The sequence below is a fragment of the Athene noctua genome, chromosome 15 (genome assembly GCF_965140245.1).
Source record: "Athene noctua chromosome 15, bAthNoc1.hap1.1, whole genome shotgun sequence".
In the NCBI taxonomy this organism is placed as follows: domain Eukaryota; kingdom Metazoa; phylum Chordata; class Aves; order Strigiformes; family Strigidae; genus Athene; species Athene noctua.
In genome coordinates, this window is record NC_134051.1 from 10,941,555 (window position 1) to 10,967,503 (window position 25,949).

The following is a 25,949-nucleotide window of genomic DNA, read 5'->3' on the forward strand; positions in this document are numbered from 1 at the left end:
GCCGCCCCGCCCAGCCCAGCCGCGGCGCGGCGGCGGCTCCTTCCGCCGGGAGCGGCGCCGGGCGGCGAGGAGAGGCGCGGCCGGCGGGAGGCAGGTGAGGGGCGAGCCCTGCGGGGTGCCGGGCTGGGGCAGGGCCGTTCGCTGCCCGCCGTCCCGCGGCGCGGCGCGGCTGGAGATGGGGCCGCCGCCGGGCCCGGCGCGGCGCCCGCCGCGTCCCCGTGCCCGCCCCCCGCTCCCCCGGCGGCTCCGGGGCCGCGGGAGGAGTGAGCGGGGCCGCGGGGAGGTGCCGCAGTGCCCCCGGGGAAGGCGGGCGAGGGGCTGCGGGGCGCTCCCGGGCAGCGGGTTTGCCCCGCTGCCGCCCCCCGCCCGCCGCTGGCTGCCCCCTTCCTCCGGGGGCGGCCGCCATGCCGGCCGGGGCCGGTCCCGCGGCGGCAGCCCCCGGCCCCGCGGGGCTCCTAAGCCGATCCGGCCTTAATGCCCGGCTGGGCAAGCGGCGGGCGCCCTCCGCTGTCCGCGCCTCGGCGCGTTCCCAGGCGCGGCTGACGCTCTGTTAAGTTTGCGAAGCGCTTTGCGCGCCCCGCGGTGTGAAGCGGAGCGGTCCTGGCCCGCGGGAGTGCGGGGTAGGCGGGGGGGTCATTCCGCAGGGAGCTGAAGGGTTTTATCTTGGGGCGCGGCAAGTCCCGTGGTGGGGCACCTACACCAGGTCCTGCCGCCGCCTGACGGCTGGAGCACGTCCCCTCTCCCCGGAGGAACTTCATTATTTTTGTAATACGCAAGGAGTTGGGGTATTTTTCTCCAATTCTGTAGCAATTAGTGTTATGCCAGGCAGCCGGAAATTTTAATTAGCAGCATACCATCTTCATTTGAGTGGTTTTGGTTCTATCAGATATTAGTGGCTGAGGGATGAGGAAGAATTTAGCAGGTGCGGATCTGATCTGTTCCAGGCCCCTGGGAATACCAGGCCACTTCTGCATTGCACAGGAGCCACAAGCACTGAGCATCCTTCAAAATCAAGCAACACCTGTCTTCATCTTCTGTAGCACAACCAGTGCAAAGGGGCCTAAATTGAATTCTTAAAAGTAGTTTATAATCCCAAATGCATTTGGGGTTTTCCCGTGATTCTACAAACACTCTGTCTCAAAAGTTCCAAAGAAATGATATGCAGAAACTCTCATTTATCTTGGCTGCTTGAGTATTTTAATCCAGTTGCATCTACCTGGATTAATTTAATTCTGTCCCATCTATATTTTTCCTAACTTCATCATCTTTGGAACTTTCACTACCTGTTTCTGAACTGTTACAGCTACTTTTCTGCCTGCCTGGACTGTCACTCCGGGTACAGCCCTTCATTTGTATATTTTCCCACCTTTAACCCACCCAAGCATCACTTCTCTGTACTACCTGGCTAAGCAGATACCGTCATTGCATTTTCTGTACTGTTTCCTTTACTCCACACTCACTAGCATTCTGGTCGTTTAAGATTAAATGCATAATATTTTCCTCTGCTATAAAGACTGTTCTGCAGCATTTTACATGCTAATACTGAAAGGCTTGTTTTCATGGCTGCCTCTATCCCAGTGTTACACACATAATTTTCACCTTATCTTCGTTTCGTTCCATTCCATTTTTTCCATATTATGTCCTTCTGTACTATCCTACTTGACTAATGTAGAAAGGCAGAATATAAAGAAGATAAATGGCTGGTCCAAGAGCAAATAAAGGCAGTAATACATGCCTTCATGCTCCCAGCAACAACAAAAAGAAAAGTCAAAACTAGAGGCTTCATAATTATGCTGCCACAACTAATAGGAGAATTTTGCTCATGACCTCCTGGCTTTACTTCTATGCTGCAATGAATTTTCTCACTGTTACCTGTTATTCACTTGGTGATCCAGGTTTTTAGGTACTTAGCAGCAGCAGCTGTAGGAATCAAAGCATTCTGAAACATCCTCCCTGGGATCCCATGTGAATTTACTGTGCTGCTCTTTCACACTGACCTGGCTGTTTCCAGATTCTCCACAGTTTCAGCTCCTCCATTCAAATACACCGTACAAGGTAGTTCCTCTGTACTGCTGCTTATTCTGTCAGTGAGCAGGCAGGCAAGTCTCCTTAGGCTCTTGTGTTGAAAGCACAGCAGCTTTTTGACAAGGCAGCAGCAGTGTTCCACGCAGTGTTCCAAGCAGGGATTCTTCTTTTCTTTCATTGTGTTGGATCCGAGTCCTCTTTTCTACCCTTCCCCTCCTGGTCCCCCACTGCATTGTTAATAGAACTGGAGGCAAAGTTCAAAATACTCATCAGTAGTTCTGACTGTCAGACAGACAGAACAACTGAAATTTGTTCAGTTTAATGGCACCCAGAAGGCCAAGTGACAGAAATCTGGTGGCCTTTATTGACTTCTGAGAGGACGGGTGTACACCTACCTCACATAAAACACTGACCCCTCCATGAAGGGTAGGGCTGCAGTGCCCAGAAAATGGCAGATTATTAAATGATAAAACTGGAGTGGAACTCAACCAGGTTTCTGCTTTATGTATACTTAAACAAATGTCACCCCTACGTATAGTAAATACAGATCAGATCCCAAAGTGGTCACCAGAATGCTTTGGAAGGAGGTTTCCTGGCAACAGTAGGTAATATGGCCATGGATTAAAACTAGATGTGTGCCTATGGCAAAGCTTCCTTTCACATCTTTTCTTCTGTACCTGTGTAGCTATGTTGGCATACACCAAGAGGAGGCTGAGAAGGAGATACCATGGATTTGTGGAATTGAGATGAGCAGGGTGTGTAGCACCACCAGCATTATCAGGTCTTGAGAGTGGAGAGTTCTGCTATAAAATGGTCTGTGCTACTTCATCTCAGTTCGGTGCTGACTTCTGTCCTCAGCCTGCCAAAGCTGGCCTGTTAATGTGGTGAGCTCTTGTAGGATGGACAGTAGTGTGCCAGTAGCAAGGTCTTTCACATTGTTTTTCAGAACCATCTAAGAGGTGTAAATAGTCCACAGCTCTTGACTGAAAGAGTTCTGGCTGCCAGCTCTTTCTAAAAGCTCATTCTTTATATCTTTATTTAATTTGACTGATGATGGCTCAGAGCAGGACTGATCTACAGTAGGCTCAAGATCTATTTTTTAAAACCGTAATTTCCTTAATACCTCCTTTTTGCCTTTCAGACATGGCCATGCCCAGTTCCCTTTTGTGGGCTGTTGACATTTTTGGGAGGGTTTACACCCTCTCTACTGTTGGCCAGTACTGGGAGCTCTGTAAGGACACACAGCTGGAATTCAAACGGGTCTCTGCCGTCAAACAGTGCTGCTGGGGAATAGCCTGTGATCATAAAGTATACACCTACGTGTTCTCAGGTGACGTTCCTATTAGATACCAGGAAGAAACCTATGAGAATCAGGTATGATGTGTTACGGGCACCTCTTATCACACTGCCACATATTTGTCAGAAAGGAGTGATAGCAAATCCATACATCAGTTGTCTCTGCATGTTTGTCTCACAGGAAGATTGTTTGGTTTTATTTGTTTTCATTTTTTACCTGATGTTTTCCTTTCCTTAGTGACAAATACACAGTCCTCTCCAGAAAATGTTCCAGGCAATAGAGATACATATCAGAAACATATTACTCTTAAGAAAATGCTATTTTCCAGCGTTTCAAAGGCTTCTCTAATAAAGGCATAACTCTCCATTAAATGTTTCCAACTTTTTTGCATAGAACTGTTAAGATGATTTTGCCTACGTGATGTATTTAAAAAAAAAAAGTCTTTAAAATAGTATTTTCAAGGGAATATCCATTTGGGTTTTAAATTAACCAAAAGGTATTTGTGAGAGAAAACGGAAGGATTTCGTTGAGTACGTTTCTCTGATTTCTAATGGGATACATATAAGTTGAGAAATGTAACTTATTTGTGTGGGTAAAAATACAACAAATTAATTTTACACGCTATTTAACATTGATACAGCTTTCCAGCCATTTAAGAATGTGCATTTTGTTATGTAAATGTGTTCCTTAAAAATGCAAAACTTTAGATTTTATTTTGTTATTTTAAAACTTTTGGTTTGTTTGTTCTAGGCTATGAAAAAATGGAAAACAACATACTAGAAAGCACAAAAGGAAATATTCTGCAAGAGCTGACAATGACAATTAAATAGTTTGCAAATAACGTGCAAAGCAATTTAGCCAGATTCCTAGTAAAAATAAGTAATATTTTGCATAAAAATTATAGGATTTTGAACCACTCATTTTCCACACGCCCTCAGATCTAAGACAGTATTACATGACAAATTTTCTATTTCTCTAGTAGGTAATAGTGTGGGGAAAAAAAATTAAAATCACAGCTGCATTGGTGAAAACCCGAGCAAGATATTTGTTCTGTAACTGATTAAAGCCTGATTTGGAAAACAACCCCTCCTGGTATAACGTAAGATACAGGGAAGATTTACTGAGATAGTTATCTTGACATAGTTTCTGGCACAGAAGCTATGCTATTTTTCTAGTACAGGCAAGTTACTAATCGTCTTTCTCATGGGGAGTAGATTAGAGATCCCAAGGCTATCTAGACAGCATTATCCTAATGCTGCAGTGTCATGGTGCCATACATCACCAAAGAAAAAAGCACTGTTAGTAGTAAAATACATCAGATGTTCCTATTTAAGTAGCTGAAAATGACTTGGTTGGGACTAGCTCTGCAGTCAACCCTTCTTTGATACTTGAAAAAGCTTCCCCCATATGTTAGGTAGTGGCTTACAGTGTGAACACTTTCTCATTCACCCCAGGAATTTATTCCTCTTTTACTGCAGAAAATAAGAAATGTATCATTTACGACTGTAGATGTCCAATGAGATTATGTGATCTCAATTAAATGTTTTATTTATTATTTCTGGCAGCGCTGGAATCCAGTTGCTGGCTTTTGTGAGAAATTACTGCCCAGTGACCGCTGGCAGTGGAGTGATGTGAGCGGGCTAAAACATCAGCAGCTCGATAGTTTCACACTGCCTTCACCACACTGGGAGTGGGAGTCTGACTGGTATGTGGATGAAAATATTGGAGGGGAACCAACAGAGAAAGGGGTAGGTGAACAATACCAAAAAGAGGTCTATTCTGGGGATCTTTAGTCTGTAAAATAAAAGGCACTTTTATAGACATGTAAAAGTCTGTAAAAATAAAAGGCACTTAACTTCCCATACCTACTTCTTTCTGGTAATTAGCTCAACTATAATACAACACAAAGAAGGATCTTGTTTGAAGGCTTTTGAAGTCTATAGGAGCTTCTGTAGAAGTTTTTCTCTTTTTATCAGGCCATGAAATGGTGGCAACTAAATGCCATTGTTATTTAAGATCTTTACTAAGAAGAAACTAAAATGCTTTACTGTGTCTTGTTTGTTCTGTGTATATCCTGCAGAGGAATTTGGACATGAGTCACAAATCATTCATGGAATTAGCTGATCTGTTAATCGGGGCTGTTGAGACATGCACAGTAACTCGTACTGTATTTGTAGGAGTGACTTTTGTGCAGAATTGCTCCAAGTTATTGTTTCAAGCTTTCACTTGGTCCTGATTTTTCATACAAGAAAACCTCTGTTTGCAGGGCTGGACTTATGCCATAGACTTCCCCAGCACCTACACAAAAGATAAGAAGTGGAATTCTTGTGTGAGACGCAGGAGGTGGATCAGATACAGGAGATATAAATCACGGGACGTTTGGGCGAAGGTTTGGGATATCTTTTCAATATTAAATAAACTGGTTTTCTGAAATAATTATAAATGCAGGGAAAGCCATTTATCACTGCTTTGTAGGCTGGACCAGGATTCCTTGACTTCCAGCTTATAATTCTTGCAAGCATAAATGGAAGGCTGGGATTTTTCGTAGAAACCTGTGGCAATAAGGTGCCAAATCTCGTAGTAATGCAGCTTATCTCCTTTGCAAATTTCAAACCAATCTTTTAACTTCCTTTGGTTGGTTGACAAAGTACTGTCTTTCAAAGTGGCACCTAACATCATTCATCAGCTGTGTCCTTTATCTGTATGAATAACTATTCTTTAATACTTGTTCCATTCTAAAGAATGTACAAGAATTGTAATGTCATGTTCCAGCTTTCCAATTCAAAGAACATCTCTATGCACTGTTCTGTAAGTAAAAATTTCCTTTAGTTAGGGGATGAAACACAGACTTCTTCGTGCTGCTTTGGCAGTGTTTCCCCTCTCTCTGCACATAACAGCCTTGAATGCGAGGAAGAATCTCCATAATCTCCTTGCTCAGCCACTGCAGTAAGCGATACATAAACCAACCTGCAAGAAACAAGTTAGGCCACCAGCCAGATCACCTGTCTATTTGCAGTGCCTCCACTTCTCAATCTTCCTTCTTTTTGCTTCAGATCGTATCCCAAGATAATGCAGATAAGTTGCCAGACCCTTTCAATGACATCTCGGTTGGAGGATGGGAAATCACCAGTGAGCCTCCTGGCCGTTTATCAGTATGGGCAGTTTCTTTACAAGGAAGGGTACGTGCGTGTTGCCTCAGTTTTCTAGTATAAATTACTACTGAAAAGGAATTAACTGCTTTTAAAGCAAGGCAGGTTTGTTACTGTCTGACGTTGGTTAGGAAATGTGCTGTTTGTGCATCTGGCAGAAAATGTAAAAGCTGCTTTGGGACTACATTATGTAACAGCTTGTGTTGTAAATGGAAAGGCTTAGTATCTCATAGGGTTGCTGTTTATGGAAGCCTTAAACCTCTATAAACAGGTGAATCTTAAAAACTTGGGCTGAGTAGTGCCTCAAATCCTGAAAAATGTCCAGAATGCAGACTGGGACTGGTAACAAAAGAACAAGCCCTAAGGTTCTTGCAAAGCATTGTGCTACATCCCTGGTGGAGAGTCAGGAATGATTCAAGAAAGAGTTTACAAAATGGTTTTCTAAGACCTGTTGATCAGAAATGGTAACCTGACTTGGCCATGTGGAATCCAGCTCTGAAATGTTTTCAGTTTATTTTCTATCAAAAACTATGTATCTTCCTTCTTTTGTTGTATTTAGGCCTACCATAAGGTCTCTCCTCTTTTGCTCAGTGCTGTAAAGATTTGATTCTTGCTTTCCTTTCTTCATCCTCACAGCATGTATCTGACATTCCTTTGTCTCTAGACAATTTCTAACTTGTGGTCTCACAGGGAAGAATGTAATACTTTTAACAGATAACCTGAGATTTCAGTCACACCTGACACTGCCTGGAGAGGCAAGCAATCTTGTTTAAATTTAAAATAAAATTTGCTATGCCTCATACTTCCCAGTCGTAAGTGACAAGCATCCCACTCCACAGGCGCTCTTGACTGACATTGTAAAATGCTTTTACTTCCCAAGTAAAAGTCCCCAGAGAAATAAATTATTTCTAAAATTGAGGATTTAGCACTCGTCAGTCATGTTTTGGAGCACTCACATGACTGCTGCAGGATGCTTTCTATGTTTGACCTTCCTGTTTTGACCGTGACCTATAAAAAAGTGCACAGACAGTAGGACCAAGGCTAGCAAATGGACTGGATGTCACTGAGGGCTGCACAGAGAATGGAATTTTTCACCCAGATTGTGGCAAGCTCTGCTCAGTGAAAGTGAGGTCAGGCTATCATCTAACAGTAACATTTTTGTGTTATATATTTGTTCATTCTTGGTTTATATAACATGCCCTGAAATACACTGAAGTGTTTTTGAATGTTGAAATATACACAGAACTTGTAGCAATAGGTTACTGTACCCAGTGCAGATTCACTTCCATGATAAAAGCTAGTCTGTAGAAAAACCTCCTCCCTTAATACATAAGGAAATAGTCTTCAACTGCTTAATCAACATTTAAAAAAAAATATCTTTAAAGGTCAGAGTGCATACATTGCATAAAAAACCCCTGATGTTAAAGGAGGACTGTTCTTTCCAGTTTGACTTCATGTTTGTTTCAATGGTTTCATTGTTGTAGTGATATTTTTCTAAGTTTTATTTGTTTTTTTTAAACTTGTCTAGGTATGGTACAGAGAAAATGTCTGCCATCACAATCCAGAAGGTTCCATATGGTCCTTAATCAGCACTCCTGGTGAAGTTGTACAGATCAGCTGTGGACCATACGACCTCCTTTGGGCAACTCTTTGGGAAGGGCAAGCTATTGTGAGAGAAGGAATTGATAGGAATAACCCTCAAGGTAAAGTTTGTTAAATTTAGCTGGAAACCGCTTTTCTTTGTATAGTGTTGAATAAGAAACTAACCTATGATGTCTTCTGGGTTTTGTTTTTTGCAGGAATATTTTGGAGTATTGTGGATTCTCCAAGCTCTGAAAATGGAATTATGCACGTCTCTGTGGGTGTTGATGTGGTGTGGTGTGTTACAAAGGATAGAAAAGTAAGCGGTCTTATGCTCTGGTGCCATTATTTTTATCTATGCTTTTCTGTATGATCCTATTTTTTTATCTTCCTATTGTAATTGTTCCCACTTCATCAGCCTTTTAATGTAGTTTTTTTTGATTCATTGACATATCTGTTCTGTGTATGTGTGATTACTTTCTTCCTGGTGTTTTAACTTAGAATCATAGAATATCTCAAGTTGGAAGGGACCCATAAGGATCATCGAGTCCAACTCCCTGCTCCTCTCAGGAAGTCTTGGAAGTCTTGAAGAATGTACTAGAGTCTAGCTCTAGTGCTGGCTGCAATCAAATCCCTTCTCACTGAATTCAAAAACAAAGATGAATTCTGTGCATGTATAGCAGTTTTAAGTAATTGAGTTGCTTTGGTTTAATGAGTTACTACTTGTCAGCTGAGCCATGGTAACAGACTGTGTCCAGCCTGCTCCATCTGCCAAATAAAACCACCATAATAAATGTAGATAAGCTGGCATGTTTTTCTTCAGATCTGCGACAAGATAGTCAAGTACATTCTGTTATGTGATTCAACCAACAACTCCTAAAGTAGCTGCTTGCCACTATATGACTATATGCTAAATACAGATGGAAATTTTTCCAGGTACCCAGCCCACAGACACTTTTGGATTGGTAAAACCAATCTAAGGAGAGACAATTTAAAGAGCTGTACCACTGAAAAGATCCCTCCGACAGTTCCCTCTAAGGTTTAAACACAAGAACACTATTTAGAAGCGCATTCAGATTGACCAAAAATAGCCTACAGTTGACATGTAATAGAAAGTATTTTTCCAATGACAGAGAAACTTATCTCTGTCACAGAAAGTTGTAACAAAACGTCTCCTTGGGGGCTGTTCTGGCTGAAGTTGGTCACAAGGACACAGAGTCTGGATACTGTTAAGAGAATTGTTTTATCTTTACCTGATAAAGAAAAAGAACCAAGGAGGTAAGAGACTTCTTAAGGCAATGTGGCAAGTCATTATTAGAGATTAAGACTAATCCACTAAAGAAACTAAATTCCAGCTGTCTGCTTGCTAATGCAGAAGGAGCAAAATTTAGACTTGTTGCTGTTGCTGTTGTAGGTGTGGTTTAGAAGAGGAGTGAACTCACATAATCCTCGTGGAACAAGCTGGATTGAAATGGTTGGAGAAATGATGATGGTAACTGTAGGCTTAAATAACCAGGTAAGACAGCTGTATACCAATGATGAGGATATTTATGTTTCCCTTTGTACAGGCAGTACTCACACGTGTTGAGGACTGTCAGCAGTGCCATATGGGCAGCCAAATGAGAGATCCATGTGCTTGAACTGCTAGCAGGGAATTGTGGCTGAATTCTTCACCAGGAGATGAACAGTAGCATGTCTCTTGTATGGCACATTCAGGTGCAAATAGTTTTCTCTTGATGGTAGAGAATTTTATACTGCATCTACAGTATCAGCATTAAGGAAGAACATGAAAAATGCTGTTTCCAGCAGATTTTTGTGCTGTGTTTTCCACCACTTTTTTGTAGGTGGTATCTACCTGTGTTCCATGCCATTTCCTTCACCAAACCCTTCCCTTCCCTAGGTTTGGGGAATCGGCTGCGATGACAGAGCAATTTATTTTCGTCAAGGTGTCACACCAAGTGAGCTCAGTGGGAAGACGTGGAAGGCAATTGTATCTGGCCGAGAGAGTGACAGATCTCAGACTGGGAGCTCAATAAGTCTGCTCAGGTACTTAGTAAAACTCCTGCTTGTGATTTGTACCCCAAGAGTTTCAATGCTAGGAGATACTTCTTTACATTTAAATGGTACAGACAGGGAGGAAGGCATCTCCGATCATTTTGTATTCCAAAAAGCCTTTGCGTTTTCTGCCTTGGAAATTAATAAGCAGCAGTTGTTGCACTCAGAGTAGAAACTGAAGCTCCCACTTTGGAATTCACTGCATGCTTTACTATCACTATCTGGAACTAGTCTCTAATAAGAGAAAATGTTACCTGTGAAATATCAGGAAGGAGTGTCAACCCTACTAAGGAATCATCCTTCTCTTGAGTGTGACTGTACATTTCCTTTCCTAGAGAGATTCAATCAGTAACTCCCTGCTGACTGCTGGCCTCCTGGCTGTGCAAGATGACAGTCAAGCTGGGGGTGCTGCAGAAGCTATTTGTTTGAATCAGAGTGTGCTCTGAGTAGAAGCCCTCTCTATCTAAGACAAAAATCATGAAGTTAATAATGGGCTTCAGAAAATCCTATTCATTATTTCGTATCCAGAAGATGTGATGTCGCTTCAGTGTTTTCCTGAAAGTTATAGGCAGCCAACACCACCAGTTGTTTTAAAAGATGAATGAAATACCTTCCTGTGTTTCAGATTTACTGGACTGGCCTGCTAGATTTGTGTTAGACTCTTCCCTCGATGATAGAGTTTGGCCTTCAGAAAAGAAGTCTGCTGTTTCTCTCCTAAAGCTGAAACACTATGTTTACTTCTGTATGTCTGTGGTCTCATTTATGCTGCTTTGAATGACAGTTGATTAATTATCTATTTGTCCTTCAGTGCTAGCTGTTTCTTTACTGATGATATTCAGAACCAAACACACGCGATCATTCAGGGAGATGCAGATAATTGCTCTGATACAGAGCTTCCAAGTGTACCCGTGAACCTTGCCAACACACCCCCGATGGGAGCTGCAGCCAGCAGCGGTGGTAACGGCCCAGGCAACCAGGCAGCAGAAATACGGGCAAATTTGACTGTGGATCCTCTGGACTCTGATCAAGGAGAAGCCACTGTTGCTTCAACTAGTGATGAGAAAGCTAACGTTGAAATGTGTAAATCTACAAACCCAAATCCTTCTGCAGAACTGCAGTGGACAAACATTGACTTGAAGGAGGCCCAAAAGCATCCAGTCCTCTCCGTCAGCACCTTTGCAGAAACATCCAGCCTGTCCTCCTTTGGCGTGTTCTCGGTGGGAGCTGAGGAACAGTACGGAGCCGATGAGCACCCGCTGTGGGCCTGGGTGTCAGGGGGAGGCTGTCTTGTAGATCTACACAGCCCACTGAAATGGTTCACTGCTCTGTCAGGTACTATCCAGTCTCCACAACAGACCCAGATTCTCAAGCACAGTTCAATATGCTCTAAGAAAAACGTTCATTTGGGTTTTTTGAACAAAATTATGGCACAAAACTTCTGATAACCCATTTGCTCTTACTGCAGTTTGGTAATATGCACCATGTTTGAGAATAGTGCTGGATGTATTTAGCTGTAAAACACTTTGGGATTGAGATAGATAAATGTAGAAGTGATATTTTCTCTTGAGTTTCTGTAAGAATTTTGTAAAATAATCTGTGCTGGGTCTACATCTCATTTTTAATTGCACTGAAACGGCAACTTCAGGCAAAACCCATAGTATCGCTGAATAGTAGCTGAAAATAGTAAAAAGGGCTCTCCTGAGAGAGATGCAGATGCCACAAATAACTGCCTCGCTCCTACCGTTCCTACTGAGACAAAGGTAGGGTAGAGAAATTACTCAGAGGCACTGTGAATGGGAGCCCAGCTGATAGCTAGATGGGCTTGGAATTTAGATTCTTGACAGACGGTGGAATATAACAATATTTTCAAAATAAGCCATGAATTGTGGCATCCCAGTATTCATTAATAACAGTGTAACTCTTGATGCATTGTATTAACCTAATTATCTTGCAGTTCAGTGACAAAACTCCCAACAAAAGTTACAGCTTCGAAAGATTCTATATAATCCAGTGATCCCAGTTCTGTGCATCACTGACGAAGTTTGGCTGTAATACATCAATTCCAAAGCATAATAATTAGAAAAATTATGTTAGACCAGGTTGATTCAGTCCAGTGTTCAAAGCAGCATCATGTTTTACCTTTCACAGAACTGTATTCAAAGCTCACTGGAGTTTATTGGTTTGGGTTCTGTTCCAGGCTTGTCATCCTCTGTGCAATCTCTGTCCCTGTCTATCACTCCAGCACAGACAGCAGCGTGGCGAAAGCAGATTTTTCAGCAGCTCAGTGAAAGGACAAAGCGGGAACTGGAGAATTTTAGGCACTACGAACAGGCTATTGAGCAGGTAAGCAGTGAGGACACATCTTTTATCTACTAAACACTTAGATCTATCAATACTGGGCATCAATAATACATTTCTGACTTACTGATCTGAACTTGCTGTCAGCTCTATATTCTTGTTTTTATTTCTGTCTATAACAGCTTTCCTGGGTTATCACTGTTTGAGCTCCCTGTGGGAAACTAGCAGCTTATCAAACACAGAGCAGCAATCTTTATCTAAAAACATTAGCTGATAGTTTTGTATAGGAGCAGATGAAGCATTGGTCAGCATTATTTGAGTATACTGAAACCTCAACTCCACAGAGAAACATTTGGAACAGTGGAATATTGTATGAATTATTCTACCACAAGATGAGTCTTCTTAATTGAAACAGTGACTCAAGTAGGTGAACTTTCTGCGGTAATTAAGGGATTAATGCAACTCACATAAATAAAGCCGTGATGCAAATGTCAATAGCAGTACTTAAATAGCAGCACTTTTGTTTAATGTTCCCTTTGTTCTGACTCCTTGGCTCTTTTCAGATTCATTCACATTTTTGGTCCCTTCATTGCTAATTGCCAAATGACATCTGGAATTCATTTGATTAAAAACACTTGGAGTCCAGGGGTTCAATCAAGTTCAAAAAGATTATGTCAGAAGCCTTTAACAGAACAGAAGTTGTGTTATAACAAGGAGCACACTAGAGTCAGTTAGTATCTGTGTGCTGTTGTATTCTTGCAGAGGTAAAATGTTAATGTCCACATGCTATTTCAGTGCCTTTCTATGCAGTTTGATCAATTTTCATTTTGTCTTCAGCTTCCTGAACACTCTTATACTCTGTGTCAGAATTAACTGATATGATACAGACTAACTTGCAGCAGAGACTTCTCGTGGTCACAAAAAACAGTACTTGGGAGAAAAAAGAAGAGTCATGCAGTTTCCTTACTCCTGTAAATTTGTGTTTGCATTGCAGTCAGTTTGGGTTAAAACTGGGACCTTGCAATGGTGGAGGAATTGGAAGCCTCACAAATGGATAGATGTTCGAGTTGCTCTTGAGCAGTTCACTGGAAGCGATGGAATGCGTGACAGCATCCTGTTCATCTACTACATGTATCATGAGGAAAAAAAGGTGTGTTCAGGTTGAGACCCTTGAGAGACCCTTGCATTTGGCAAAGGAAAACCCTTGAAGGGAAAACAGTTTTCTTAAGGGAGGTAAATTATGGTTTGCAATTGCTCCAAGTTTTAGGAAGCAACTCAAATGTAGCCCAGGGTACTAGCAAATGGCAAGCTTTTCTAAGCTGTAGCTTTGTTAATGCCATGTCGGAAATACCCAGTCAGCAATCATCCACACTGCTTTAACCATCAGCTTTGCGCTAACTAGGAATTCTTTTGGAAGTTCAAAATGTTCTTGACTGTGAAGAAAGAGCCAAGCTTGGCTGGCCAGGGTCTTCATAAATAGGGTTAATGCATACGAGCAATAGGAATCAGAGGTAGTGCTGGACTGGAAGTTGAGCCCCGTTCCTTCTGCACCAAGAATTGATTCTCTGCTCTCCTTGGCAGGAACGCCTTATTCATTGTCCTGAAGTGCAGAAATGCTGGCTCTGAGGAAGGTCTGTCCGAGTTTGCCTTAGTCACAATTTTTTTTTCCTCTTGTCTTAGTATATCCACGTGTTTCTGAACGAAGTCACTATTATAGTTGAAGTTCTGAATGAAGCCAAACACTCCTTCGCACTGTATACACCTGAAAAGACGAAGCAGCGATGGCCGATCCGCCTGGCAGCCGCAACAGAGCAAGAAATGCATGACTGGGTAATTCTGTGAATTTTTCATTTCAAGCTGGCAATATCTGAAATAAAATATAAAAGCTCTGAAATCTCAGCATTACATTTACAGTATCTAGGTAGTTTAGTTATTTTTGCAGTTTAGGTCTGTCTAAACCTGCGACACATGAGGCTTCCCATCTCCTCTGGAGTTCGCACACTTTCTGATGCTGTAGTTATCCACAGTAAAACCGATACTTTTTTCCTTCCGTTCCTATCTCTGGATACAGATTACGCTACAAATGAGTTAGGAGTATAATTCAGTTAGTATATTCTTCTGCATTGGTAAAACTGTTGCCTATTGTCGCTGTTAAACAGTCTTATGTATAGGCAGGCATATATACCATGGAAAAGCAATGTAGAACTGTAAGACTTCATCATGATCAGATACTGCAAACCACATTGGTTTCAGTGATTGTGTTAATAATTTCTAAAACACTGAATTCCAGTGCCTTTGAGAAAAACCTGCTAATTAATTTTGCTGATTTTCAAGAACCTGGAAAGGTAAAACTTCATTTTGTAATACTGAAACATCTATGGAAATGTTTGTTCTCACTGTAAAAGGAAGCTTTTTGTTCTCTGCTTCTTGTTTTGTAGCTGTCTTTGCTGAACATGTCCTGTTGTGAAAGCAGACGGATTCAAGGCGCTCCTTCTCACCATGCCATTTGGTCAGTTACTTGTAAAGGAGACATCTTTGTTAGTGAGCCAAGTCCTGACCTGGAGGCCGGACCACACCTGATGCCATGTGATCAAATGTAAGAGGTTTCAGAAGCTGTTCTTTCTGCATGGGGTGCCAGCCAGCAAAGACTGTCTTTCGTGTCAAGTCAGTGGCTTTGATGATCTGTTGGAGTGTACAGTATACTGCACGTGTCTGTCAGTGACAAGGTTCAGGGCTGACTTCATAAGTACATCTGAAGCAATTTACCAAATCATATTTCAGTTCTTAGGTGCTGGAGCTATTCATGTGATCTCAAAAGACTTTCTCATCAAGATCCCATTTTTTTGTGATTGCATCTTTCATGTCAATAATTATTTAAATTAAGAGATGGCCTAGACTAAAAGTAAACCTAATCACTGTAACTGTCATGTGATTTGAGCTTTCAGTTGTATCTGAGTCAGGAAATCTGAAATTCTCAGTCCTCCACTGTCACAACAGTCCAGGAGGAGCTCTTTTACAGTTTCTATTCAAACTGTGACAATATAGTACTGCAAACTCTTCAAGCAAAGAAATACCAGCCTCAGAACTGGTGAGGTAAAGACCAATCTTCAATTTAAAAAACACTCCCAGTTTCAAGTTACTGGCACTAAGTGTCTTTGAATAATACCTGCGATACCCTTTAGTGCTTTTTCCTTTAGGACACCTTCAACGTCTGGCAAATCACGGCGCTGATGTGCTCTTGCATCTTATTTGGGGGGAATCTGTAACCTAGATGATTTCCTGCCATTCTGATAACTAAAATACTCTTCTGCCATGTTTTTTATTTTCCCCATTCTTCCCCAGAAAAGTACCATGGCCAACTGGGTGTGTAAAGCCCCAGAAAAGGATTAACCTGCAAAGATTAGGTGAATAGGAAGAATTAAAGCCCTTGTTTTTACCAAGCTCCATAGCAAATATATAAATAATATATATAAAAGCAATTCCTAGGTTTTAAAAACATGAAGTTAAATCTGAGGCAGTTGGTGGCTACTAAGATGTAAAGACTCTAGCAAGATCATCCTAACTAGTGTTTAAAAACAATATACGTGTGTGTATGTGTGTATATATATATATATATATATAAACCCACAAGCTATAAAATTAAAAGAAATTTAAATACTTCAAAGCCTGAAAATTCCAAGTGGAAGCAGGCAGGTTCCTTCCAGCTGCCTTTTCAGTAGTTGTTCAGCAGGAAATGCTTTCAGCTGGCAACTGCCTTCACTTATGGATTACACAGAGGTTGAACTAACGAGCATATAAAGATTGTTGAGTTGTAGGAGGGAAAAGTGTACATTCCTGATGGAGGTGGTGTAGAGTAAATGTAAGATGTTGTCCTTTTTCTGGCAGGTTTTGGCGTCAAGTTGGAGGTCATCTTCGACTGATAGAGTGCAATAACCGAGGCATAGTGTGGGGCATAGGATATGATCACACAGCTTGGGTTTATACTGGTGGTTACGGAGGTGGCTTCATTCAAGGTATGGACAATCGGTCTACTGTGGTGTGCACGCTGCTTCTTTTCCTGACTGGGTCAGCTATTCAAGCTATTTCAGCTGTCCTTCCTTTAGCCTAACCTACACGTAGGGTTATACAGTGAACAGGCCACATGGGAAGGAATTGGTATTGCAGTACTATATTTTCAGCTTAAGAGTAAGAAATAGGATAATCAGCAATATTACTGTGGCTACTGGAATTTAAAATGTAGTGTCCTTAAGGTTTAACTTTACTATAATCCAAATCATTTATTTCTTACAGGACTGGCCAGTAGTGCTGATAACATTTATATGCAGTCAGATGTGAAATGTGTTTACATCTATGAAAACCAACGGTGGAACCCAGTCACTGGATATAGCAGCAGGTTATTTACTTAATTTATTGTATTTATTTATTGTAAGTTTTTACTACTGTCAAATGTGAACAAATGTGTTCTACCTTTTCAGAATCGTTATTACAGTTATTCTATCTTCAGTCTCCTCCAATATTTATTGTTAACCCAAGATGGAAGGAGCAATGTTTCTCAATTTTCTAGATTTGCATTTGTAGCAAAACAGTAGAGATTTTTGTTTTGTGAGTGCACAGAGTGTGCCTGCTTGCAACATCTTTCATTATTAAGGCCATACAGCAGTTCTTATTAGCATCTATATATTCATATACATACTGTGCCAAATACTCTGGGTCCTTGAATAGTATATTTGAACAGAAGTATTGACAAAGCATTCACATATATGGGTGTCTATGCCAGAGAAACTTAGGTTTCGCCTTCTAATTTTAAATAGTAGTGAGGAATATCACTCTATAGAGAAAAGTTTGCATGACCCTCAAGTTTGGTGTAACTGGAAGCAATTGTACAGATTCTTTCCCACTACCCTCACCACTCACATGGTACTTCTAAATACACGGATTAATGGTAGAGGACTGATTCGTGTATGAAAGTAGGAAGTGCTATGAATAGGGTTTTCTTCCCTTACCTTTTAAATTTGCAGTTGTAAATGACCTTGCATTCCTTGTACCTTGCTTCACCACAGAGGTCTGCCCACGGACAGATACATGTGGAGTGATGCTTCTGGCCTGCAGGAATGTACAAAAATCAACACCAAACCTCCTTCTCCACAGTGGTCTTGGGTAAATTTTGTCTTTTTGCGAAGAAGGCAAGGCTTAGCGAGTGGGATACAAGACTTGGGCTCAAATGACCCAGATTTTCTTCCTGGATTTATTGTAGTATTTAACTTTGGTTTCCCCATTTATACAATTGCAATAGGCTTCCATAGTCGAAAGAACCATTGAGTGGGAATTTTTGTTTAGTGGACTTAGACTTCTGTTTCAAATCATTTCTCTTCAACCAAATTAAAAAGACTTGGGAACCTCTGTATGAATTTATATTAATAAGTATTAGAAGTATTATATACTTAATAGTATTAGAAGGTTTCTACCAACACTACACTCTAAAAGGTGAAGGGGAAATAGCAGAAGAGGTTATTTTTATTAGCCATTAGGTGTTGGTTGTGCTTGTTATTCTTACTGTCTCCTTTTGACAATAGGTATCCGATTGGTATATTGATTTTAATACTTCAGGCGGAACCGATCGGGAAGGCTGGCAGTACGCCGCAGACTTTCCAGCGTAAGGAGATATCTTTTGCCTAGAATTCTAACAGGCAAATGCCTTAAGTCCTCATTTCTTCTTGTTTGCTATTTTGTCTATTATCTGTGCTTTACCAGGGACAAGCATGCTTTGATTTCTCCATTTGTATGGGGATACCAACACTGAAATTTGGTGGGGGGGTAGGGCAGCAAGGTGTGCTTAGCAAACTGTAGTTTCAAGCATTTTAAGGTCAGCAGGCACATCTAGTGGGCAGATACATAGACAGTGCTCTCAGGTGGGCGCTGACACTGGAGATGCTCTGACATCCTCGTGAACACCTCTTCAAATCTGTTTTTGTAGGTCCTACCATGGTCACAAGACAATGAAAGACTTTGTCAGACGGAGGCGCTGGGCAAGGTGAGGAACTAAGATATAAATGTTTTTAACTTAAATGCTAACTGTTCTCTTAAAGTCCCCTGTAGTTACGAGGGGAAGAGTCATCACGCAGTCAACAAAAGCAGTAGTGAAGAAACTTGCAATAAGTAACCCATCTCCAATAGAAAAGCTGATGATCTTTAGCATTATGGATTTAATTTTAAACCTTTACAGGTAGACACCCTATTTGATTTTGTGGGATCCATAGATAAAAGTCAGCCAGTTACTCTCTGTATCTGATTTTCCTTATGGTAAATTGTTCAGGAATAGTAGAGTCTAGGTATATTATTACATGCAAAGTCACTTGTAACAATGGTAATATGTCTTTTATATTCATAGTTTTAATAGATGAATTCCACACACTGCATACTAGGCAATAGATAATCCCATTGAAGTCACAGTACACTATATTCAGGTGAAACCTGGAAAACTGCCACTATATTCTAGTCTGTTCTGTTAAACAGGGAAAGTCTGTGCATTCACTGTTTTTACAGCTTTTCTATGCTTTCTATACTAGAGTATTTAACAGCCATGCTAATAAATTGCTGTGAACTTTCAGTTACACATTGTTCTGTTTGTCATTGAGACTCCCGGGCTAGTGTTTTGGCCCTTGTACGAAAATCTTTGAAGGTCCTGAAGCATCAAACTGTTGCTCCAGGATGTGCAACAACACAACCAACATCAAATCAATCAAAATGGTGACCTGAAATCAAAGAAGCAACTTAAGAAATATCTTCAAGGCTAAACATTTCCTCTGGTTTAACTATCAGTTGAAAATTGAAAAAAAATAGGGAACAGCTCCAGGCTGGATCCAGTTTTTCAGAAGTGAAGAAAGGAGAACTGTCCTGAGATTTTTAGGATATTCTTCATACACAGAAATTGCTGTTAGGATGACAGAATCTAAAATAGTTTCTGTAATAGACAGCACTACTTCCTTGCAGTTTCCACAGAAAAAAATAGACAAATTCCCAGAATGATCTACCTCCAACTCTTTCATTTAGAGCTGTCTTATCTCTGCCTATCTCAGGATGCTACATAACTTTCTAACAGGCTCCACCAAAAAAATACTTGTAAAATGACTCCCTTAACCAAAACAGAGGAAGGAACAAACTGGGTGTGGAGTTCTCTCTGCAAGGGGATTCTCAGCTTGGGGTCAAATATTCATTATTCAGCTGTGTGAATAAAACTCACCCCATGAGTTTTAGAGAGCTAGGGAGCAGTGTAGCACAAGATACAGACTTCTTGGGTGGCCTTGGTTTTAGAAAGTAACTGTTTTTAAAAACAAAGGCTTTGAGAAATCAGTAATATGGCAAAATTCAAAACCTGATACAAAACATCATTGATTGTTGTAAACCGTTTTCAAATTAAAAATACTAACACTTATTGTTACCTAATTACTCAAAAAAGTTCAGGATTGTTTGTACTGAAGTCAACAACAGACTGGGAAACAAATTCAGTTATAGAAGGTACATACTTCTGACACGTTTGGTGTTTTTTTGCTTCAGAAAATGTAGGATAGTCACCAACGGGCCATGGCTGGAAGTGCCTCCTGTTACCCTGTGGGACATCTCCATAATCCCCAGTTCAGGTTCAGATGCAGATGACAAAGAAGCAGTAGCACTGTGGGCAATCAGTGACAAAGGAGACGTGCTCTGCAGGCTTGGAGTGACACAGCAAAATCCAGCGGTAAGACACCCTGTTTATTTTTGCTGCCTGATTAATACATTTAATGTAGTTATGCAAGTACATACACACATGCAGTGTCCTCTCTTAAAGCACCTTGTTATTTTTTTCTCTTTTATGTCCCAGATTTCAAAGTCCTTGTCCATCAACTGTAACACAGTTTTCTGCCCTCATTTCTTGCCATAGCACTTCTCTTGCACAGTCTGCCTTAGCTTGTGCCACATCACTTTCAGCAGCCTCTCTCAGTCCCTGTAAATCTTCTTGTGAGTGAAGCACTTCACTTCCCCTTCCTGCACTGATAGCTTCGTTGTTTTGGGGTTTTTTTCAGTTGTTGATGTGTATCCCGTTTAAATGAACTGCTGAGGGAAAGAATTTCTCTGAAGTATGGTCCCAATCTGTTGATACCAGTAGGAGTTTTTGTCCATTGACTTTTCTGGGCCTGGAACTGCTTATTTAAGACAGGTGGGCCTGGACGAACCTACAGATTTGACTTGTTTTTATGGACTGGGACAGAAATAATGAACGAATGTCTGGTAAAGTATGCAGAAAGGAACAAACAGTCCCAGTAACTTCAACAGGAATACTTATCTCCTACTAATAGACACATGCCAAAACGGCAAATTAGGGTTGATATGCACTGGTCTTAAGCCATATTTACAACAGGGGAAAAAAAATTTAACAATATTCTTTAATGTAATTTGGAGAAAAACTGCAAGAATTTAAAAATTTATAGGAATGATTTTTTTTTTCCTTCCTGTTCATTTAGTTGAAATAGCACAGAACTGTAAGGCACTGCAACAGCAAGAACTGGAATACTGTGTCTGGAATCTAAAGCCTTATACCAGTTGATTTTTGTGATATTGTTTTGTGTAATTAAAACTAAGGGACTATTAAAAACAAAAAGGCTGTAGCCCAGCTATTGAGAGACATGTAGGTGACTAAATTCAACAGAAAAGGCCAACATAGCTGTTTTTAAAGAGTTGTATATCCAGATACCTTTGAAGATCAGGGACCTTGTTTCTGTTCAGTTGTAAAGTTGTGTAAGAATTATTCTTCAGAATCTTTTTCACTATCTAGGGTTCTTCCCATTTGGCAGTAATAAGTGATACTTTGTTGTAGAGTTTCTAATCATTGCTTCACAATTAATCTTCCATGATTTGTTAGGGAACATCCTGGCTGCATGTGGGAACAGATCAGCCCTTCATTTCTGTGTCAATTGGAGCATTTTACCAAGTGTGGGCTATTGCTAGAGATGGTTCTGCCTTCTATCGGGGTTCAGTGTCTCCAAAAAAACCTGCAGGTAAGTACTTGTACTTTTTTAGTACAGTCTTCATCTTACACATTGTGTAAGCCTGACTACACTGGCATGTCTGAAAATGACAGATCTGTTTAGCTGTGCAAAACAGTGCATATGAATAATACGTTAATTATAGCAGTTAATTTGCTCTTCACTTGCGGGACTCAAAGTGTTTGTTTCTGAAAACAAGCTAGTAAAAATATATTATATGTAATTTCATTCACAGCTTTCTTGCACAGCTATGTATTTCAACTGCAGACATTTCCAAGACTTCTCATACATAATTCTGTTTTCTCAATGTTTTACCCAAGTATTTCTAACTTTTAGGTGACTGTTGGTACCATATTCCTTCACCTCAAAAACAAAAGCTGAAACAAGTCTCAGTAGGACGAACATCTGTGTTTGTGTTGGATAAAAATGGTAAGGATTCTTAAAAATTATTTATCAATATTACAAAAACTAAATTAGTATACATCAGATTGATTTAAAAAGGCGAGGCTAATTCAGAGCTTCAGTGGACAGATTACTATTGCTCCAAGAGGACTAATATTTCATATTCAGAGAGATGGAGGATGGAGTAGGCGGCCTGCTTCATTACTGGTTTTGAAGACTTGGGTTTTGTTATATCTGATAGTGCCCTGGGTAGCAACAATCCAGCATCTATGCTGTTACTTGGGGGGGCGGGGGGGGGTTGGGTGAAGAGAGATATGAATCTCAAAGAAGACAATTGCATGGAAGGACTTGTCTGAAACCCTAGAACATGTGAAACTGAAGAATACTTCCCATTGCAAATCATTGCAAGTTAAATAATGAAGCATCTTTTTGAAAAAGAAACAAGCCTTTAACACCAGTCTCCTTCAGAGATCTTAACTTCGTTTGGTTTACTTCTCTACTGCATAGTTCTTTATATGAATATACTTCCCCAATAAATTTTACAAAATAAAGTACTTGCTGGTTTCCAGAAAAGTTGTAAAGAACACCTATAAAAATACAAATTCCAAAGTATTGTCCTTCCCTGTAACACATTAGTCAAAACGACAGTGCTTTCTACAGAACACAGCAGGTATTAACTACTGATTTGTTCTGTTGTTCACTAGCACTTTATACAAAGCAGACATCCCAAGCTGTAACCAGGGCTATTTATTTTATAGGCAATCTTTGGTACCGGCAGGGTATCACACCAAGCTACCCTCAAGGGTCTACATGGGATCATGTTTCAAATAATATCCGTAAAATATCTGTAGGGCCCCTGGACCAGGTGTGTATTAAGCTTCCTTGTATCTCATTAGTTTATTAAAAATTACGCTTAACATACTTTTGTAGTAAAGTTAAATGTTCTTCAGAATTATTTTTGTTTAACTTTATTCCACAAGGTGATTGTCTCAATGCTGGAATCCTGATAGCAAGACAGAAATCATGCCAATGAAACAGTGATACAGCCAGCCCTTTGCTGTAAAAAGCCTCATTATATTTTTTTCTTTTTTTTAACAAGGCTATTTTATATATTTAATTTCTTTCCTGCCAAGTCTTACTGTCTGGCAGTGTTTTAACTGTAACGCTAGTATCTAGCTGTTTGTTTGGGGGTGTCTCGGACTAGATTAGAGCAGTTTTGGCCTGTTCAAAAATCAAGACAAATTTCTGAAAGTGATCAAACAGACCTAGAATTCTCATGTCTGGAAAGAGCAGCATGAAGAGCACATTTTATTGCCTCTCTTTGCTTTCTTGAGGTCTGGGTGATAGCTGATAAAGTGCAAGGAAGTCATAGTCTGAGCTGTGGGACTGTCTGCCATCGGACTGGTGTTCAGCCAATGATGCCTAAAGGCCTCTCATGGGATTATGGTATTGGGGTAAGTGCTGGGGGGAAAAATACTGCCTAAAAGTTGTGTATCCAAGTACCCATGGGAAAAGAAAGTTCCATCCTACTCCAGCTGGCCAGCTTTCTAAAGCTCACATATACCTACGAGAAATTAACCTTTGTTCTTCAGTTTTAGGTTCCTTTTTTTAAGTTAATATAATGGGTTATGCAATTATAGCTGGGAAATAATTTATTTGTATTTAACACTTACTCATTTTAAATAGAAAGTTATAATGGAAAAGTCAGTAAAGTAAGTACTGGTTTTAAACGATTCCTTCCAGGTCTGTGTCTGCTTATCCTTCGTTGTTGTTCCCTGTATTACCCTCAGTGTTTTGAGAAAGGCTATTTCAAGGTTTTGGCCCATTTAAGTTGGTGGAAAACCTGCAGTGGCTCTGTTATGAACACCTGACTCTACTAATCTCAGTTCCCTCTAACAAAAATAATCCTGGAGTTGACTACCTATATACCTCCCTGTCAGGGAGGTATGTTGTGTCACGTTTTGTTTTGTTTTACAAGGAGCCTTTTCTCTGATTCAGCCCAGAGCAGGATTACTTTCCACATGAAAAAATAGTATAAAACTAGTAGTGTACATAAAGCATCACATCAGATACTGTAATTGCAGGGTGATGGCTCTCCTTTTATATTTTGTTATCAATCTTTTACAGGGTGGATGGGAGCACATTACAGTCAGAGGAAATGCAACTGAAGCATCTAGGGTGTCTGTGCATGACACTTCTGAGGAAAACCCTGCAGTATCAAAGGATTTAGAAGATGAGGAGAGTAAAGGGAAAACAGAACAGTAAACCCCCTCTGATGGTCAGTGAAAGTCAAGAATTGGACAGAAATGCTGTTAATTGTTGTCACCATCTACATGTTGCAAACAAGCAGTAGTCAATATAATTTAAAAAGAAACTAAATGTCTATTGCCTGGAGAGAAAAACATGTCCTTTTTGTTCTACTAAGATATCTTTCTGAACTGGAATTTGCAATGGGGTGTTTTAAATACTGATTTCTTTTACTACATCACGTGTAAAATGTGGCTTGATAGAGCTAATAGTTTTGTCAAAGCAGGCAAGCTTTTTAGCCACAGTGTATTTCTGACCCTTTACCATAGCTGCTATACAACCATACAAATGTGAATATCTTTGCAGATGGTCATTACATTTACTTATTTATGAATATTACAGTTCCCTTCCCTACATTTCTCTCATATTTAGATTCATATTTGAGCAGAGATGAAGATGTCATACCAATTTAAATTAATTAAAGGCAAACATAACTGGTCCTAATTTTACAAGTATTTTTACATGCACATAACTGCTTATGAGAGTCCTGGTAAGCATGTAGCTTGGGTTATGCTGTTTTTGCTCCCATCAGTGAAATTAAATTCTATACAACTCAGCTTAAGGTGCAGTAAGGGCCAATTTTTGCTATCTTTGCTCACAATGAGTAGTACTTTAATCAACAAGTGGAACCACTGGCTTCAGTGAGACTATGTGGAGAGCACGGTCCTATTCAGTCTGACTAAGAGTGACAAAGTTGCATTCTAAATTGTTAGTCCAAATGGTGGTAGCTCATGGTTGTCTCCATCTAACTGCAGTACAGAGATGCCTACCTAGTGAGGTTGGAAGGCACCAGACACTGGAGGAGTTTGGCTGTGTTCCTGATCATTGTAAATCATGCTTTCATAGCGTAAAAGACAAGAGGAGGTCTCTAAGATTCTGACTTCATAGTGGTAGGAATTCAGAACAACTTTACTGGTTGTCAGTGGAGTTTGCCAACGTACACTCATGTGGGTTCAGAATGAAGCTCTGCTCTTTGTTTTTAGTAAGGGATGAATTCATCCCTTCTTCCAACAAAAACCCCACTTCTTATTCTCAAAATTAGTTTTTTTTCCTGTCTTACAATAATTGGACCATGACATGAAATTATTATTTGAAATCCAGTCCTTGGGAAGTGCGGAAAAAGCCTCTCCTGATAGCTTCAGGAAGGCACAACGTTTTTTCCCTGGCAGCAGTTTACATTAATTTTTCCTCTGTGTGTGTGACTGTATATGGAGTTATTTTTATATGATGAGCAGTGTGGTGTGTCTCAGTACTGTATTTGTAGAAGTAAAACTTACATGTGCACGTATTTAAAGAATATATTTGGTATTTTAATGCCAAGAAAAGCACTGTTTCCCAGTCCAAATGTGAATGAAGATTGAAGATGCTCTACAGTTTTAAAAACACCTGTTGATTTCTGGTTTATACATACATTGTGGGAGTACCCTAAATAACGTTTGCATTAATTACTGTAATATGTTTTGCATAACTTGCACAGTATCCTGTCCAAATAAATTATTATATGTATTTTTAGAGAATTATTAGGATTGTATTTTCTCTGCATCGTATCAAATATTTTTTCTTTTAATAGTGTTTATATATCCAACAATCAAACTGATTTCATACAATAAGCTTTATAATGTACCTTTGCATTTTTCCCTACGTTGCCAAGTTTCACTTACTTTACTGTAAAAAGGTGAGTTTAAGTGAACAAAAGATAAATTATGTTTGAGTACTAAATGTTTGCCTTCTGAAACTATTATTTAGAAAATTTAAAAATACAATGTCATTGTTGTGGCTAGTTGAATTAAGGAAAAGTGACTTTAAATTGAAGCA

At 40.2% G+C, this 25,949-nt stretch overlaps 1 protein-coding gene across 1 annotated transcript; it reads left to right on the top strand.

Annotated features, from left to right (window-relative positions):
- On the top strand, positions 1-25,877 carry TECPR1 (tectonin beta-propeller repeat containing 1). Its single transcript, XM_074919393.1, has 25 exons — positions 1-94; positions 3,167-3,399; positions 4,888-5,070; positions 5,589-5,711; positions 6,376-6,501; positions 8,000-8,174; positions 8,271-8,371; positions 9,467-9,568; positions 9,953-10,098; positions 10,916-11,439; positions 12,305-12,450; positions 13,400-13,555; positions 14,086-14,235; positions 14,844-15,001; positions 16,291-16,418; positions 16,696-16,798; positions 17,466-17,562; positions 17,979-18,058; positions 18,380-18,436; positions 19,960-20,140; positions 21,302-21,437; positions 21,762-21,854; positions 22,586-22,692; positions 23,162-23,281; positions 23,955-25,877. The coding sequence occupies exons 2-25, from the start codon at positions 3,169-3,171 to the stop codon at positions 24,090-24,092; spliced, it is 3,561 nt and encodes a 1,186-aa protein (XP_074775494.1). The 5' UTR covers positions 1-94; positions 3,167-3,168; the 3' UTR covers positions 24,093-25,877.
- Positions 25,878-25,949: the final 72 nt, after the last annotated feature.

What these genes read in the sequence shown, in the direction of transcription:
- TECPR1 (XM_074919393.1), top strand. Translation starts at nt 3,169, where the DNA reads ATGGCCATGCCCAGTTCCCTTTTGTGGGCTGTTGACATTTTTGGGAGG. An exon ending in CTGTAGGCTTAAATAACCAG is followed by an intron (nt 9,569 to 9,952) that starts GTAAGACAGCTG and finishes TCCCTTCCCTAG; the next exon opens with GTTTGGGGAATCGGCTGCGA. An exon ending in CTTCTCCACAGTGGTCTTGG is followed by an intron (nt 17,563 to 17,978) that starts GTAAATTTTGTC and finishes TTTTGACAATAG; the next exon opens with GTATCCGATTGGTATATTGA.